The sequence below is a fragment of the Rhipicephalus microplus genome, chromosome 2, assembly GCF_043290135.1.
Source record: "Rhipicephalus microplus isolate Deutch F79 chromosome 2, USDA_Rmic, whole genome shotgun sequence".
NCBI lineage: Eukaryota > Metazoa > Arthropoda > Arachnida > Ixodida > Ixodidae > Rhipicephalus > Rhipicephalus microplus.
This window is the reverse complement of record NC_134701.1, coordinates 52,540,256-52,558,881: the sequence shown is the minus strand read 5'-3', so window position 1 is coordinate 52,558,881 and position 18,626 is coordinate 52,540,256. Positions and strand designations below refer to the sequence as shown.

The window sequence follows — 18,626 nt, the reverse complement described above, 5'->3', positions numbered from 1 at the left end:
CTTGGCGACGTCGAGAAAACAAGTGTACAGTCCTCTGTTCTCCTTTCGTGCTATCTCGATAGCCTGGGTGAGCACAAATACATTGTCCTCGAAGCGCTGTCCGCTGCAGAAACCATTCTGCAGCTCCGTCAATTTGTGGTCGTGTTCTGCCCAGCCACCCATCCACGTCTTTAATATTTGTGCGAAAGTTCGGTATAGCACGCTGGTTACTGTGAGGGGTCTGTACTCACGTAGCAACCCTGCATCTCCTCCCCTCTTCGGCACCAGGTTCACTCGGCCACATCACCAATCCTCTGGTATTAGATCTGACATCATGCCTGAAAAGACATCTGCCAGCTTTTGCCTGGCCTCGTCTCCTAAGCATTTGAGCAGCCTCGCAGGTATGCCGTCCAGCGCTCGGGCGGTGTGTGCTCCTATGCGTTTAATCGGTCTGTCCAGGGCTGGGTCACTTCCGATTTCACCTTATTGCTCAGGCAGTATTCATTGATGGGGTTATCGTCAGTTATTATGATCTCTGGATCGCCATTGCTAAAATCGTACAGTTTACGCATGTCCATGTCCGATACTGGCAGTCCTGTATCCTCATGCCAAATTTGGGGTACCTTGGCTTTCCCACTCAGGGACGACATGTAGGCCCAAAACTTCCTGGCTTCATTGCGTCCGTCCGCTGTGAAAGATTGGAGTTTTCGGCTGTTGTGTTCGGCGATTTTGCTTTGGACTATTGTCTGTATAGCCTGTTTGCAGTTTAAGTATTCTTGCCATGCTTGGAGAGCGTCACTTGCAGAAAAGGTTTCCACTCGCACAGCAGCACACCATGCGAGTACCGCCGGCAGTCATCAGCTGTGGGGCTATCTCCTAGCCCACGCTCAGCACACTAAGCAGTGTATTTCTAGACACTGTACCATTACTACAGCATTCTAGAAGGGAGTAGTGGGATCAGGGAGAGCGCGCCGATGTGACATCTGACGTAGACGCTCCGGGATGCCTCAACCAGCGCGTGGGCTGTACGGAACGCGAAACGCAGAGCCTCAGCAATGCGCAGAAAGCAGTGTGCGCTTGGTGTTTCACCGAAAAAAGGAAACGCGGAGTTATTCAGAATGTTTTTGAAAACTTCCTCTGAGTTAAGACAAGCGCAGAGAAACTTGGACAGGCGGACGTTTTAAGCTAGCGTGAAAATAAAGCTGACCGAACAAGTGCAGAAAACGGGCGCAGGACGATGTGGCCGATTGGTAAACTAAAGGCTCGCGAACACTGTAGACGTAAAAATTTGAATGGTTAAATTGTCCTTATCATTTTCCATTGACAATTGTCATACGTTAGGTCTCAATCGCATTCACAAGTTCGATTAAGCCAAGCAACTGCGGCGCCGCATGTACTAACACATACGGAACATATGTCCTATATCAATTTCATTACGAGCGGTTTTGTTTACGTTTGTACATATCCACTGAAAGATTGCGATTTAATAAGTGCCCCACGACGATGCCGCTATGGCGCGGCTGTAGTAGTGACCCGAGATAGCGAAGTTTTATGACGTAGTAAAAAAAATAAAAATGAGACTGGCAACAAAAAAACTTTATTGGTACAAAACACCACAGTAGTGTTCTCAAAGTACATGGCTGCAACGAGAGAGGCATTAGGAGGAACGGTTGATCTTTGCATGCAATTTCTTTTTACGCCATTCATGTCGCGATTTGTTGAGTCCTAAATGCAGCATGGTCAGCACATAGAACTTGGTCAACTCTGTCGTAAGCGCATCTGGATGCTGGCTGCAACCCAAGACATTACGGAAGTTCTTCTCCTTCACCAGCAACACCACATCCATTAGTGCTGTCCTTGCAGAGTTTCTCTCGGCTGAAAAACACAATGAAGATGTCTTAGCTGGCCTAAAAGGCTCCTGTGAGGGATACAACAAGCCTCTATTGTCACATATCACAGTGAGCTCAGTGTTTCAGTTTTCCGTATGAGGGGCTTCCAAAAAAATCTTGCAGGGCATACAGTCATAACGCTTCAGAAACATAATTTCGAGCAACATAACCTGCCATATAATGTACTGGACGGTCATCGCTCTTCTGCTCTACTAACTCTCTGTGCTCTGCAGGAATACTCCGAAACATGCATTCAGCTGATACTAGAGCCCTTTTTCAATCAGATGGTCCATTGCAGGAACCCTGGCTTCCTGACCAGGAGGATCTTACGCACTCAGGAGCGAACTATTGTTGCACTAGCTCTGCTAAGGTCAACTTTCTCCGAGCGTACGGTCTTAGCAAAGTTATAAAATTACAGGCAATTAATGACAATCAGGAACTGCACGCGTATAGGCTGATTGCTGGGTGCGTTCATCCGTCCGTGCGTGCTGCCGTCACAACAAGCATGCGAAGCACCAGCGGCAGCCACGCCAGCCAGCCCACGCGACTACAGCGTCGCCACCAACATCCGAGTCTCGTCCGCACTCGCCGCCTCGCTTCAATGTGTAGAGCGCTCCGGCTGCTGATTCCACTACCCCCTTTTAGAACACCGTACCACTACTCCCTTCTAGAACACTGTACTATTAGTCCCGAAGCTTAGCTCCACGTCCCGGTAGCGTTGCTTTTATCGTTCACCTTTAAAAGAGGGGGCCGGTTTCAGCACTTGCAGATCAGAAGATCGCCGTACGATTCAAGCACGCTTGAGCTCTAAGAACACTCTCCAGTGATGCCAAACGAGTGCTTACTTACTTATTTACTTACTTACAGTACCTACAGCGCCCGCGAGGGGCGTTAGTGTAGGGGGGAGATAACGATTTCGAAATGCAGAAAGGCGACAGTCCATTAACACTGAGTTGAACATAAAAGAAATACAGATACATAATAAAGCATCCAATGGTGACACGTAATAAACGTTGACGTGTGTGAAGGTACAGCAGCAAGAAATATATATATATATATATATATATATATATTTATATATATATATAAAATGCATACGCACACATATATATATACATATATATACACACACAGATAAAAGCAGGCGAAAAAAAAAAGCTGAAGCGTAGATCGATAGAGAGATGAAACGAAAGTGTAGGCAACTTTAATGTGTGCTCAGGCTACGATAAAATATGATGTTCCAGCGCAGTGGCGAATGTCTCCCTGGACGCGGCTACAATTTCATGAGGTAGTTTGTTCCATTGCTTAATTGATCACGGAAAAAATGAATATTTAAAAAGGTTAATTCTGGTAGCGAACTCGCGCACTTTAAGGGGGTGATTAAGGGGGCAAGTACGAGCAGATATATACGTAGGCTCCGATATGTAGTTTTCTTTGTGAATACCCGTTAAACCATGGAATATTTTGTGAAACAGAGATAAACGTAAGAATTTGCGCCTGTCTTCAAGAAGGGGCCATCCTAAAGCACTCCTGATTTCGAAAGATCTTTTAGAAAAGTTGTAATCACCCGTGATGAAACGGGCCGCTCTCAGCTGCACGCGTTCTAGAGCGTCGATGTTCACCTTAGTAAAAGGGTCCCACGTGCTACACGCGTATTCCAAAAGTGGGCGTACATTCGACATATACAGGATTTCTTTCAGGCTGGCCGGTGCTTGTTTAAAGTTACGTCTTAAGAAGTTTAATGTGTTGCTGGCCTTTGTTACGATGTAATTTATGTGGGGATTCCAAGTCAAATTGCTAGAAAAAATGACTCCTAAGTACTTATATTCTGTTACAAGGGACAGCTGTGTTGAATTCATGACATAGCTTGCCATCAGCGGGTGTCTTTTGTTTGTGAATCTTAAGAGGTTGCATTTGGACAGGTTGAGTGTCATGTTCTAAGTCGAACACCAAGACATGATTTTGTTCAGATCGTTCTGTAGCAGTTGACTATCTGATTCACTTGGAATTCCACGGTAAATACAGCAATCATCTGCATATAACTTCACACGGCAAGACAAGTGTTCAGTAAGGTCATTGATAAATATAAGAAAAAGCAGGGGCCCTAAGACGGACCCCTGTGGCACTCCAAATAATACAAAGACATCAGAAGAGCGGACACCATGGAGTATCACGCGTTGTTTTCTATCTAACAGGTACGCTTCCAACCACTTCAGGAGGGTGCTCGGCAAGTTGAGGTAGGACAACTTTAGTAGTAACAGGGTGTGAGATACGGTATCGAAAGCTTTCCGAAAGTCTAAAAAGATGCAGTCAACTTGCAAACCTGAGTTAATAAATGCTGCGATGTCATGACGAAATTCTACAAGCTGAGTGTCGCAAGAAAAGCCAGCCCTGAAGCCATGTTGCGTTGGAATAATGAAGCTATTTTCTTGAAGGTGTGCCATTAAATTTGTGTAAACAACATGTTCTAATGTTTTACAAGCAACGCTTGTGAGTGAAATTGGCCTGTAGTTGCACGTTCTTGTTTTTGAACCACTTTTGTGAATTGGAATAACATTTGCAGTTTTCCAGTCCGAAGGTAGAGCACCAACTTGAAGAGATATCTTAAATAACAGTATTAAGAAAGGGGTGCCAGACAATGCACAGTTCTTTAGGACAAAATTTGAAATAAAGTCTGGACTGGTAGCCAATTGGATGTTTATCTTCCGTAGTAATAATGCGATACCATCTTCAGACAGCTCAATTTCCCTCATCTGAGTAAGCTCTCTGACGTCATGTGATTTCAAAAGTGCGGCTTTTGAGCATGAAAACACGGAGTGAAAATAAGCATTGAAGGCCTCTGCTTTTGCCAAAATATCTGCGCCGTAGGCTTTTTCATCTATGACGTCAGGGATAGCGTCACCAGAGTTATTTTTGCTCTTGACATATTTCCACATTTCTTTCGGATTAGTTTTCACTTTGTGTCTTAGAGTGAAAAGAAACTTTTTATGTGCATTGCGCATCAATCTCGCTATCGTTTTGCTCATTACCTTCATCTTTGCGAACAATGTAGGATTCGGCGAGTGGCAGTGCTTACGAAAGGCTCTATTTTTCCCGTTTAACATCGTACGAATCTTTTTAGTAATCCATGGTTTATCGTTTTGACGCTGGGAAGTAATGACATGCGAGGGAATGAAGGTTTGTGTCAAGGACAGTATTTTAGTCTTAAAAAAAGATCCCACAATGCATTTATGTCATGTCTAGACGCGAACATTGAGCTCTAAACTCTGGGAAAAAATTGTCTAGTTCACATGATATTGTTGCGTAATCGCCTCTTTTATAAAAAAAGACCTTGCGAGGCTGCGCAGAACGACAATTCTTGGTGGCACAGGACATTTTAGCGACGACAACATCATGATCACTAATACCAGGAATCAAGGTAATCGAAGACACGAGATCAAGCACATTGCAAAGAAATAAATCAAGTACATTTGCACTACTAGCCATAATTCGCGTTGGTTTTTGCACAAACTGTAGTAACGAATGGGCATTTATCATTTCGCGGAACGGAAGGTCGTGTACAGGAGGGATGAATTGACTAACACTGGTGTAAGCTGCTGCCATATCACATCTGGTAAATTAAGATCACCTGCCAAAACAATATATGTAGTTTGTAGTGTCAGCAGCACATTGCTTAAATTGAAAAGGGGCTGAGGGTCTTTCGTGCTGGGTGACCTGTAGAAGGAAACGAATGTCACAGACGAGCCGTTGTTCAAGAGTACTTTGCAGCAAACAATTTCGGTTGAGCCAGCTTCAACGTCAACGAGGAAGCTAGATATAGTATTGTGAATCAAAATGAAAACACCTCCCCCATGCGTGTTTCTGTCCTTCCTGTAGATTGTGTAGCAGATTGGAAAGATTTCATTGTCATTTATTGTGTCGTCTAACCAAGATTCAGAACCAAGTACTACATGTGGCTTTGTCGTTTCAATGAGGGTGGCAAATTCTATAATTGTATTTTTTACGCTACGACAATTTACCACAATACACACGATGTCCTCCGGGCTGGATGGTTGCCTAGAAGTTACGAGGGCCTTATTTAGTAGCTATGTCTTGGTTTTAGTCACGCTGTCTGTTTCAGCATTATAGACAAAAGTTTCCTTGCCAATCTTTAGTTTGTTATACGATAGTCTGAAGTCCCCTCCCTTACTCTTCGCAAATTGAAATAATTTCCGCCTTTCTTGTCGAACTGTGTTGCTATAGTCTTCGCTAATAGCAAAGCTTGTACCTTTCAACCTCGAAGTAGTTGATAAAACACGTGGGCCCTCTCAACCGCATCAGCCGAAATAGCGACTTTTAACTTTTCCTCGCAAAAGGCGATCACCTTAGTCTCCGTATCTCGCCAGCTTTCACCAGCTGCATCTTGAAAGCCAAAAAAGATAAGGTTGTTTCTTCGAGATCTATTTTTCATATCATCTTCCAATTCTTGCAGCTTCGAAAACGTGGCAGCAAGATTGTCGGTCTCTGCAGTTAACTGCATCACCTTGTCCCTTAATGGAAGCACCGATAGCAATTTTTCCTCAAAGACGTTCAATTTGTCCTCTATCTGCGAAAACCTTTGCTCGAGTGCTTCTTGCCGTGACGCTACGGAACGAAGTTCTCCAAGAATTTCCGTCTGCTTTTGCAGTACCGTGGGAATTGCCATGACAGCGGTGAACATTTGTTCTTCTTGCTCAGAAGTCAGAGGGCCTGTGTTTTGTTCTACATCACCTGTAAGCTGCAGTAGTTTTCGCAGATAACATACACATAACAAACACTTGATTCGCACAAAAGTAATGCTGCGCGTACAAAAGTACAAGGCGGAGTTGGGATCTGGCGCCATTTTTCGAAATGATTTACCGTTAACAGGGCTATAGAAAAAACCAACCTGAAGAACTACGAGGCGTAAGTGACCAGCAGCCATGTCGGCGCCAGATCCCAAGGTGGTATGCAGGGGCGGTAGCTTATGTAGTGTGACGTTGAGCTCCGATGTGCCAGGTTGCCAGTCAGCGTAGCGACATTCGAACAGCGACGGTAGCGCCGTCATATCCAAAGGAAGATGCGCTTCAGTGAAAAAGTGCAGGGCAGGGCATACATCCCAGACGGCACCGTCTGCGTGGTCGAAAAGCCGCCCCGCTCCGGATACGTGGAAAGTCGACACCATCTGCAGAACCTGAAGAAGTACGAGGCGTAAGTGACCAGCAGCCATGTCGGCGCCAGATCCCAAGGTGGTATGCAGGGGCGGTAGCTTATGTAGTGTGACGTTGAGCTCCGATGTGCCAGGTTGCCAGTCAGCGTAGCGACAGTCGAACAGCGACGGTAGCGCCGTCATATCCAAAGGAAGGTGCGCTTCAGTGAAAAAGTGCAGGGTAGGACATACATCCGAGGCGGCACCGTCTGCGTGGTCGAAAAGCCGCCCCGCTCCGGATACGTGGAAAGTCGACACCATCTGCAGAACCTGAAGAAGTATGAGGCGCAAGTGACCAGCAGCCATGTCGGCGCCAGATCCCAAGGTGGTATGCAGGGGCGGTAGCTTATGTAGTGTGACGTTGAGCTCCGATGTGCCAGGTTGCCAGTCAGCGTAGCGACTGGCAACCTGGCACATCGGAGCTCAACGTCACATGGCGACCTAAGACATGGTGACCTAAACACAAAGCACACAGGTGAGGTGCCATTTGTTTGTGGACCATTTTCTCAGCGCTCCATTGCTTCACATCAACCATTTTGCTCAAACACACATTTTAAGCCATGACTCTCCAACACTGTTACATTTTTAAATACATCTGAGATGTTGCTTGTCTTAAACATAGCAAAATACTGGCGTGATCCAGAAAGCTGGCAATCAGAATTTTCAAAAGGATGCAACACATAGTGTGGAAGCCTGTGTAACAAAAATTGTCGCAAAGGATATCGCCCGTCATAAGAGAAAACATTATCCTCTGCTAAGTCATGCCTAGTTGGCTGTTCCTTATGAGGAAGCATATCAAATGTTAATGCTGCATCACAAGTAGTAGCAAGTGAATGAGGCGGCTCTGACATTTGAGCCAACACAGTGCTACGATCCTGTTCACAGTTTCCTTCTGAAAAAAGAGTAAACAGTTTGCCAATAGAAATGCGTTTCAGACCCAATGTGAACTGAAGTACATTTGGGTTGCCATGGAAGCCATGCTTCTAACCTAAGCAACCCGAAAAGATTCTCCAAGGGGTCCTGCTGTAGCCAGTGAGTTGAGAGAACACAAAAATCAAAATGTTGGAAAAGGTCATCCTATAGGAGAAGGACAGCCTTTAGGGTGACTTTCCATGTCTCAATTGAATGCGATTGCCAAGGCCCATCAAAGCTAAAACCCATGACAGGCACTCCTGCAAAAAAGATCATTGCTCGGACATTTCCAAAATTGCATAACATAACTTGCCACCAAAGTTGTCTTTATTTCCTGTTTTTAAACAGAAGAGTTATTAAGACAGTTGAATAACTTACCCAACTTACCCAAAAAAATCTGCTGTTTATTTGGCAGATGTGGGCAACGTGCCAAGAGGAATGAATACATCAATGGCCACTACAATAAATTCACTCATCACTTGGTCAGCATATTTAACTTTGATCTTAATAAAAGGCTTCCGGTAAATGTGGTTGCCTTAGTTTCTTCACCGATGCGAGTTTGAGAGGTTACAAACTTCTGTATTGTAGTTGCGTAATGAAAAACCAATGAAAAATTTCTTGTCCAATATGAAGCTTGTGAATTACGAGTGAGATTATTTTTGTGCAATTAAGTAAGTGTGGTGTATCATATTATAAAAAATAAATCTTACGAACTTTCAAGCCCCCAAAAAAACGGCTACTCAGGTGTCACACCCAGTTTATTTGCCAAAGTGATATTCCTCCACTAGTCACAGATGAGCGCCTTCACAAACAACTGCGCTCTCTGCAGCTGCTTGATTAATGTTATGATTACATGATGAAGAGTATCTGTGGACATTTTGGTCCTTAATACTGTGTAAGCTACAGGCTGAATCGATGCTTTCGAAATGCTTGCCACAAGTATCAGCAGTCCTGAATTTTCCTAGCTACTGTTTTTCACGCACCATTATCTGATAATTCCATCACAACATCACGCTTTGTATCATGCTGCAGAGGTTCCTTCAATAATATTTCGGCAAATATTAATGTGCATGCATGATCAGTGTAATGCCTTTATCAGGTAGCTTCTCTGAGGGCTTCAATAACAGTTGAAATAAATTCAAGAGTCACTGAAATATTTGATAACCACTGCTTTATTAACCTTACAGTTGGCACGTCAAGCAATTTTTACAGATGTCTGTACCCTTTCAAATCATGAAAGTACAAGTTTGAAGCGAACTAGCAGTGCTCGAGCAACCACCTCCTTCTTTTGTGTTTCACACAAATAACTGGAGCTGACGTCTCAATATATGTACAGGATATCTTGGGGACGTAGGGCCTGATAGCATTCAAGGTGTCTTAAAAAGCTTTTTAATCTTTCTCTTGCCAATTTTGACAATGTCTTCTTAAGCTATGAATTTATTTTCTGCAGGTGGCTGATTTTTATGGTTGTCTGAGACGAGCCCCTAGAAGTCGTGTTGTCGACTCGCTGGAATGGGACCTGAAAGATTTAGAAAAAAAAAGCTAAATTATACTGTACTTTTGAGAAATTTGAACAAGATTTTTAAACATAGTAAATGTTCTAGACATTTTTAGAACTGAAGTGATTGCTTCCATAAGTAATCACTTGTTCATATGTAGTTCTTAATCCTTCACTAACTGAAACTTGGGGCATTGGGAACAGGCCTCTGACATGCACATAGCTGGGCATTGAGCTTATTAATGGCATGTATTAACACCTAAGGCATGTAATAGAGAAATCTTCATCGTGAAAAAATATGGAGGGTCAACCAGTTATTACTAGTTATATGTAAATAATAGTATGTTCAGAAAAAAACAACGAATTCATAGTTTTTTTCTTTCCAACACACTAATCCTTCATAGATGGCAAAACAACAAGCAAGAAAAACAGCAGACAAGTGCTCGGCTCATCCTTCCTTTTGTTATGTACATCACCCTGGTTCTCATCCCCTAGCATTGAACGAGCTTGCCCAGCTGACACCCCAGTGCACTTTAGGATGTGTTAAATGGTACAAGGTATTAAAACGCCAGCTGCAGGGCACTAATCTACGTTGAATTGCTTTAAGGAGCTGAGAAAGTAAAATATTTTGCGTACTTGAATGTAGAAATAGCACAAATATACAGACATAGACGGAAGAAAAGATGACAAGGCGCTCAAACTCGCAAGTAAATTTTATTAGAAGGAACACACACGTATATCAGGTAAAAGACCTGCTCGCATGGCCCACAATGGCGACTGCGCAGCAGAACAAACAAAGAAAATCAAAACATGCATAAATACCTAAGAAAAAAAAAGCGAAAAACAAATTATCTTATAATAACTAATCTAATAATAATAGTAAGTAATCAAAATATTAAGAAATCACACTTACTTCGGAAAATATGCATGACTGTGACAAAATACTAACATCCACTTTAACGTGACAGCACTGAAACCAGTATCCAACCTCCTTTTCACCAAGTGCCATGGACAGTTTGCTCACGTGTCTTTCCCCCTCCCTTTCAATGTAAAAAGCCTCCATCACCTCTCAAGTACATTTGTCCCGACGGACAAACAAACAAGTGCTTCTGTCCCTCAACGGCTGGCTGCCACACTCCCTGCAATGAGATGGCAAGTGCAGACCGCCAGAAGTCCTCTAAGAGGCTAAGTGCTCCCTATATCTAACATTAACGCACCGCCCCGTTTTTCCTACATAAACCCTCCCGCATGACAAAGGCAGCATATACACAACACACGACATACATTCAACATATCTATTCTTTCTCTTTTCTGGACAGAACAAACAGGTCTTGTGAAAAACCAAACGTTTATGCACTTGGGAGCAAATAGAGGACAACTTTTTGGGAGCTAACATCACAATTTGCACCCATACCTACTGGCCACAATTTTCAAGATATGAGAAAACTTATGCACATAGGGGACAACTACCAGTCTCTTTACATTGTGTACTTGTTCTGTTGTCCTACGCAATTCATTTACACCTTTGACCCACCTGACAAGTTTTTGGCGGGCTACTGTATTATGGTAGCCCGCAGACTACAGCCTTTCAACTTGGCTCAAGACATTTTGTTTTATCTCATGCGTACAAGTTTTTGGAGCGCAGCTAAATGATGCCGTAATTGATTATCTTAGAATAGCCTGAGGTAAATGGCAGTATACCCTTTACAGGTCGGGGCTTTTACAGTCAACGCCAATATTCCTCATGAAAGTGCAATCTAATATCTAGAAACTGAAGCACTCCTTTTTCCGGCAGCTCGTAGGTGAACTTCAGCCGATGGCCAGAATGCTTAACAATGTTGAATACATCATTTCTTGTGCTATGCAGACTGTGGGATTTAATTAAAATTAAAACATCATCGCCATACCAAAAAATATAGCAGGACAGGTTGGTTTACTTCGCGGCAACAGACCTGCCGAAATCGAAGCCACCTTAGATCCAATGTAAACAACAGATTTCTGGACATAAATGCCCCCTTTCCATTTTATAAACAAAGACCACAGGTAAAATGCCAGCAGCTCCAAAAACCTGTCCAAGGAAACACCACAAGATTTAATGCTCTGCAGAAGTTGACCATATGGTAAGGAGTAAAACGAGTCTTCTATGTCGATGCTAAATGTCAAACAAGATCCCTGGTTACTAGTTCTGAGGAAATCCACAACACCTTCAGAATTCTTAACTGTAAAAGAATCGACTACATTGAAGCCTTTCAGGTGCATTTGCAAGTACGTCAATATCTTGGACAGCCAAGTCCCTTTTTCTGATATAATGGCTCTGAATGGTGAGTTCAGTTTATGGGTTCTCACTGATAAAAAAACCTGCAAGTTTAATTCTTTGGCCTTCTTACTCTACTGACGAGCCTACACAGATTCCTATCTTGCAACATAGTAATGGCATGCTGTTTCACCTTCCCAGGTTTAACATCCACTCTTATGAAATTCTTTGAAACATCTGCCTCAGATTTTTCATTTAAAACACCCAGTTTCATTATCACAAACATTGTCTCCTTATCGGACAGGCATACTCTAAGACTATTCGCCTCCAAAAATTCTATGACGGACTTATCAGGCAAAGGCTTTCACCTGTCCAACGATGTCTGAATACACACATTGATACAATCAGACACGCATCTTATTTATCCGCCTTCAGGCACATACCAGGAAATGTTCCATGAAAAAGCAACTTTTTCTGCTGGTGGAACGTTGGGTTCAAACGTGAACTTGGGTACCAGTTTTAAAACCTTTTTAAAATCCTACGGCATAGAGCAATCACCAAGAAAGCGCACTTCTCGGAAAAGAGAAAGAATGGATATGTCGAATTTGTACACTTTAAGGATAAATAAGTGCTCCTTTCATCTAGCATTTAGCTAAAAGGCACAGATTACGGCATCAGTGAAGGCTTCCCCCGGAAATTCGCTCAGCCAGAAGACGCCTTATAGAATTTAGTAAAGTGCAGCACTCCCCGTATAAACTCTGTTATGACAAGCTTATCTGTGATGTTTATGATCAGGCTAAGCAGTTCTTTGTCGAACGTCAATCCTAGCATTGAGCACAAAAGCCACGAAGGCCGAATCAGAGTGTTAAGCATGATCTCTCGCTGCATTACACTAACATTCCCAGCCTAATAACTAAATGGGATCCGTTATGCACCTTGATCTCTTTTTCTTCTAGCAACCTCGTTCTGTTGACGGAAACCTTGCTAACCTCCAACATACTTGACTCCGACATTCTTCCTGATTTGCCAGATTTTGACAATCTTTTGCAAAGAACGCTTTGATGATAACCGTGGGGTGGTGTGGCTATTACCACAGCTCGTTTGCTTAAGTGCTCTGCCATAAATATAATAACTTCTTTAGAAATGACTTGGACGTGCTGGCATGCCACTTCACCGCGTATATTAATCGGCTGTTGCTATCGTCCACCAACCGCTGATAGCTCTTTTCTTTCATCTTCGCACGAAGCATTGTTAGAACTAACAACAACATATCCCAACACTCCCGTCTTATTATTCGATTTCAGTTTTTCTTCAACAGATTGGAGCATTGTTGCATCATGTCTTGCACAAAATAACATGGCTAGAAATTTTGTAAAAACATGCTTGCTTTTTGGCCTCTCACAGCTGGTCACTAAACCTACCCGAGTAACCCAACACTCGTCAACTATCTTGGATATCTTTTTCATGTCACACCCTGATAATGTGCCCCCCTTACGTATAATAGTGGTTTTAGCGACCACAACATCATCCATGCAACATCTCATTGCAACGTCTTAAAAAGCAAGAAATCTAAAAAAGTACTTACGCTGTACGACAAGGCCAATTATTCGAGCATTAACCGATTACTTTCTGTTTTTCACCAGAAACTTGCCCTTATGTATTAGCAGCAATCAACTGAGAGCATATGAATACTATTTAAAGTCGAAATGCTGCATTTAATGAATTATTACATCCCAACTATCACTATAAAGTAAAAAATGCAATCACCCTGGTATGAGAAGTCTTTAAAGGGCCTTAATAATAAGAAAAAGTGATTATTTCGAGTTCCTAAATGAACTGGTTCTTCTTCGGCCTGGCAAAAATATAATGAGGCCGTTAAAGAGTACAACTCATTAAAAGCACGTGGAAAGCGTGACTACTATTCCACTACCATACCAAATGTGCTGCAGTCTAACCCGCAGCGTTTTCGGAAAGCGATGCAGCCTGATAATAGTTCCATTTTATTATGTGATAACACGGGGGCAGCCATTGCTGATTCCGAAGTTCCCGATGCACTGCATCTAGCATTTTGTTCAGTGTTCACAAAAAAAAAGTGTAGATGCATTACCACACTTTCCATATTTCAATTTTCCTCCAATGGAGGGTATTAAATTCAGGGCAGAGGGCATTGTTAAGGTCATAGACTCTCTGAAGTGCTCTTCATCCTGTGGTATAGACAGAATCAATGGGAAATTGCTAAAAAGTATATGTGCAGTTCAATTCTATACATCATTTTTGACCAGTCACTTGACACAGGTACAGTGCCAAACCACTGGAGGATAGGGAAGGTCATTCCAGTCTTCAAAAAAGGTGACCGGTCTTGCCCTGCTAACTACCGTCCCATTTCCCTCACCAGCATATGCTCCAAGATCATGGATTATGTCAACTACTCTCACGTTGCTCATTTCTTAAGCTCGGTGAATTTCTCTCATCCAAATCAACATGGTTGCAGAAGAGGTCACTCATGCGAATCTCAACTTGCTCTATTCACTCATGGCATTCATTTAAACTTAGACAGTAACATTCCAACTGACGCTCTACTCTTAGATTTTGAAAAGGCCTTCGATAAGGTTTTTCATTCTAGTCTTTAGTTGAAATTATTGCGCCTAAGCGTTAATCTACTTGTTCGCAACTAGATTGAGTGCTTTTTATCCAACCGAAAACAGTTCGTATATGCTAACAACTACACATCATCCACTTCGCCCGTTCTGTCTGGCATTCCCCGTGGCACTGTTCTTGGGCCACTCCTCTTCCTAATCTACATCAATGACCTGCCATCTACTATAACCTCTGAAGTACGTCTTTTTGCAGATGATTGCGTCGTGTACTGCCCTATCCACAACTTCTCCCACGTTTGTACTCTTCAGGAAGACCTCTTTCGTATTTAAGACTGGTGTACCACATGGCTCATGTCACTGAACACCAGTAAGACCACGAACATTTATTTCAATCTTCGACCCAACTATGCACCCTTTGTGTACAAGATTAATAACTGCATTATAGCTAATGTGCATTCCTTCAAGTACCTAGGACTTCAGCTGTCTCAAGACTTGTCTTGGATGGATCATGTAACCCACATTATCAATTCAGCTAACAAAATGATTGGTTACCTTCGCCGTAATTTTTACATGGCTCAGTCACACGTAAAATTACTTGCCCATAAAATGCTAGTGCAACCTAAACTTGAATATGCCTGTGCCATCTTTGACTCCCACTAATCTAATCTCACTAAAGCTCTCCAATTCGGTTAAGAACCATTTGGCCAGGTGTATTCTTTCCGAGTACTCGTATCACAGAAGCGTCTTGTCTCTAACGTCTAAACTGAAGCTAGTACCTCTTGCCTCTCATCGCCGCATCTCATGCCTATGCCTTTACCACAGATTCTTTCACACCATGCCTCGTGACAGCCGGTTGATTCAACTAACTTATCGTACATCTCGAACAGGCCACCTGAACGCAGTAATTCCACCCGATACCAGCACCACTACATTCCATCAGTCCCTCTTCGTCTGAACTGCCCAAGACTATAATTGCCTTCCACGAGGTGTTGCACTTGTTCGTGATGCAGTGCGCTTTCAATCTACTATCGAACACATAGTCTAATACATGAAACTGCTGTTTTCGGACTTACCTTTGTAAAATTGATTATCTTTTGCCCATTGCTGTTTCCAGTCTTTTGCCCTTGCTGCCATTTGTATTTACATTTCGTATTTTCTTATTGTCGTTTATTGTTATATTCCTTCATGTAATGTCCCTCAGGACCCTTGAGGTACCAATAAATAAATAAAATAAATAGAATGTAAGTCATGTGTTGTGTACTATATGCTGCCTTTGTCATTCGGGACGGTATCATAGGACTAACGGGGTGGTGCGTTGTTAGACTTAGGGAGCACTTAGCTTCTTTGAGAACTTCTGGCAGTCTGCACTTGCCAGCTCATTGCAGGGAATGTGGCTGCCAGCCATTGGCAGACAGAAGCAATTGTTCGGCCATCGGAACAAATGTACTAGAGAGGTGATGGAGGCTTTTTACAATGAAAGGAAGGGGGAAAGACACTTGAGCAAACCGTCCGTGGCACTTGGTGAAAAATGAGGTTGGATACCTGGGTTCAGCGCTGTCAGGTTAAAGCGAATGTTAGTATTTTGTGACAGTCACGGATGTTTTTGCAAATAAGTGTGGTCATTATTTCTTTATCGCATTTCTTTTTCTTGGGTATTTACGCATGTGTCGATTTTCTTTGTGAATAGATGGTTCTTTGTACCCTGTTTGCCCTGCTGCGCACTCGCCATGGTGTGCCATGCGACCAGGTCTTTCACCTGATATATGTGTCTGTTCTTTCTAATAAAATTTACTTGCGAGTTCAGCGCCTTGTCGTCTCTTCCTACATCTGTGCCTGTATATTTGTGCTGCTTCTACATCCAAGTATGAGCCACCAACTAGCCCAACTTTCACTTTTAGTGCCATTTTGTGTGCATCATCGGTGCTGTGAGTGGGCACTGTAGTGGTATTCATGAGCTGAGGATAGCCTGTGAAACAAGTGTAACATAGCATAATTTTTTAAATTTATTATTTAGCAATACTGCTGATCTCACAAGGAAACCACTGCCTATTAGAGCATTGACTATCCGGCCCAGTGTCATATACATATAACTTGTATTAGGCGTCATATCAAATCATTACGATTACAATTCACCCAGGTGTTCTTTCGCTATGCATTGGTCTCTTCACATGTTATGTCGCCGTACCAGTCATAGAAAAGGTGTAAACACTCCTAAATAGAACTCTACATGTCCCTCGCCTCATGTCCCTCGGACACATGGGTGTCCCAACTATCCTAAATAAATATTTTTAAAATCTTAATGTGATGTACCTAGAACAGGTTAACATTGTGGTGCCCATGATGGCCTAGCGCATAACCGTATTCTTGTTAATTGTGCTATTGTTTCATTCAAAAAAAGTAATATTGTAATAACAGAACTAAAATAAAGTACCTTCTGGATCCTTAATTTTAAAAGCGACTCTGAACTAGGGTGTCTTAGATTATATACATTTCTTAAAGCCCAGTTCTGTTGCTCTCATTGTCAGAGCTTTAACAGCAGCACCAAGTAAGCCGCTACTCACTTGTCATGCGAGCAATTGCTGATAATATCAGGTCGTTTTCGCGTTGCTGTAAAAGAAATTGTACAGAGGGTAAAATATGAACAACTGAATTTGAATTGAGAAGGCTACATTTAGACAATACTGAGTGAGGAATTGGCACTAAACTTTACCATTGTGAAGCCGGCAAATTTGTTATTTTTATAGTTATATTTACCAGCAAAATTATCCCCCAAATGTGTTTAGGCTTCTGTGTTCGAAGTTCTGAGCCACTTTTTACTACAAGATTTCGATTATACTAAGCTATTACTTCTTAAGCTGAAACATTTAAATCTAGATCCTAACGTGCTTAACTGGATTCGAGCCTTTCTTTCTAACCGAACACAATTTGTTTCTGCTAACAATGCTTGCTCCCCCGTCCAACCAATGCTCTCGGGCGATCCCCAAGGCTCTGTGTTGGGACCCTTGCTGTTCTTAATTTTCATGAATGACTTGCCAACTAACGTTTCATCAAAGGTATGCCTTTTCGCTGATGATTGCATAATTTATCGAAAAATAAGTAACGAAGACGATGTTACCTCACTTCAGGCAGATCTAAATAACATATTTACCTGGTGCCAATTATGGAACATGGAACTGAACATTTCTAAATGCAAAGCAATGCGTGTGTGCCGCAGTTCACTTGTTTGTCTACAGTATCATCTTATTGATACCTACCTCGAGACTGTTTCATCTTACAAATATCTAGGTGTTCATATTTCAAATAACCTCACATGGAACCATCATCTGAAGTACATCATTGCCAAAGCTAACCGTAAACTCGGGTGTTTTGGCAGAAACTTCTACATGGCACCTTCATCCCTTAAGAAGCTTCTTTACAGTACCTACATTCATCCATCACTTGAATACACATCATCAATCTGGGATTCTGGTGGCACTACACAAACACATGAATTGGAAGAAGTCCAGAATCGTTCAGTTCGCTTTATCTTGTTCAATTATACCGCACAACCAGTGTTACACTAATGAAATATCAGCTCAACCTTCCTGAACTCGCCATTCGGCGCAAAATAGCCTGGCTAAGTCTCTTTCATAAGCTTTATTATCATAACAATAGTCTTCGCAAACATTTTGTTAAACCCCCCTCATTCGTATCACCAGAATCGATCATCCACAAAAAGTTCATGTTCCTCAATGCAGAACCACAACTCATTTGCACGCTTTCATTCCGAGAACTACATCTCAATGAAATCTACTCCTATACTCCTATGATCATCTACCGCAATCACCGACACATCACGTTTTAAGGTTTTTTTACAAAACATGTTTGGCACTACTTGATTTCTGCTTTGTGATATAATATATATATTGTTAAGTGGTTTATTGGCGGACACTCAGCGAGGATTCACGACAGCGACAGTCAATGCGGGGATCGACTCTCTGCACCAGCTGCTCTTCTTCTTAAGAAAAGGGCGACCCACTAGAAGGCGCTGAAGAGGACGACCCACTGTTCAAAGGCTTTACCACAACTACCCCGGGTACGAAAAGGGAGCCGCCTGGCAACCTAACAGCTGGTTACAATGAGCGGGTCATGGTAGGCCTTGAGGCGCTCCACGTTAACAATGTCGCGTCCTCGACGACGCATGTCCAAAGATTGTTCGATGGGTTCAATCAAGTAGTTGACTGGGGAAGTGCATTTGACGACACGGTAGGGGCCTTCGTATTTGGGCAATAGTTTTGAAGATAGGCCAGTT

The 18,626-nt window shown here is 42.6% G+C and overlaps 2 protein-coding genes across 5 annotated transcripts in view; both read right to left on the bottom strand.

Annotated features, from left to right (window-relative positions):
- Positions 1-1,554: 1,554 nt before the first annotated feature.
- LOC119169474 (uncharacterized) lies at positions 1,555-7,466 on the bottom strand. 2 transcript variants are annotated; one of them, XR_005109626.2, is made up of 2 exons: positions 2,604-7,466; positions 1,555-1,854 (listed from the first exon to the last, which is right to left on the bottom strand). XR_005109626.2 is itself a non-coding variant. In XM_075886468.1 (2 exons), the coding sequence occupies exons 1-2, from the start codon at positions 7,378-7,380 to the stop codon at positions 1,825-1,827; spliced, it is 636 nt and encodes a 211-aa protein (XP_075742583.1). In that variant the 5' UTR covers positions 7,381-7,466; the 3' UTR covers positions 1,555-1,824. The 2 variants fall into 2 exon arrangements, 1 of the variants encoding a protein (XP_075742583.1); XM_075886468.1 differs by having other exon boundaries at positions 6,775-7,466.
- Positions 7,467-9,140: 1,674 nt separating this feature from the next.
- LOC119170885 (uncharacterized) overlaps positions 9,141-18,626 on the bottom strand; it is a 60,467-nt gene continuing 50,981 nt past the window's right edge. The window contains exons 7-8 of one of the 3 annotated variants that reach the window (XR_012893655.1): positions 16,897-16,942; positions 9,141-9,505 (exon numbers count right to left, since the gene is read on the bottom strand). The gene's annotated coding sequence lies outside the window, so the exon portion shown is untranslated. Of the gene's footprint in view, positions 16,943-18,626 lie in introns of all 3 variants that reach the window. The other 2 variants (XR_012893653.1, XR_012893656.1) reach the window with 2 other exon arrangements.

What these genes read in the sequence shown, in the direction of transcription:
- LOC119169474 (XM_075886468.1), bottom strand. Translation starts at nt 7,380, where the DNA reads ATGGCTGCTGGTCACTTGCGCCTCATACTTCTTCAGGTTCTGCAGATG. An exon ending in TACGCCTCGTAGTTCTTCAG is followed by an intron (nt 1,855 to 6,774) that starts GTTGGTTTTTTC and finishes TGTGTTTTTCAG; the next exon opens with CCGAGAGAAACTCTGCAAGG.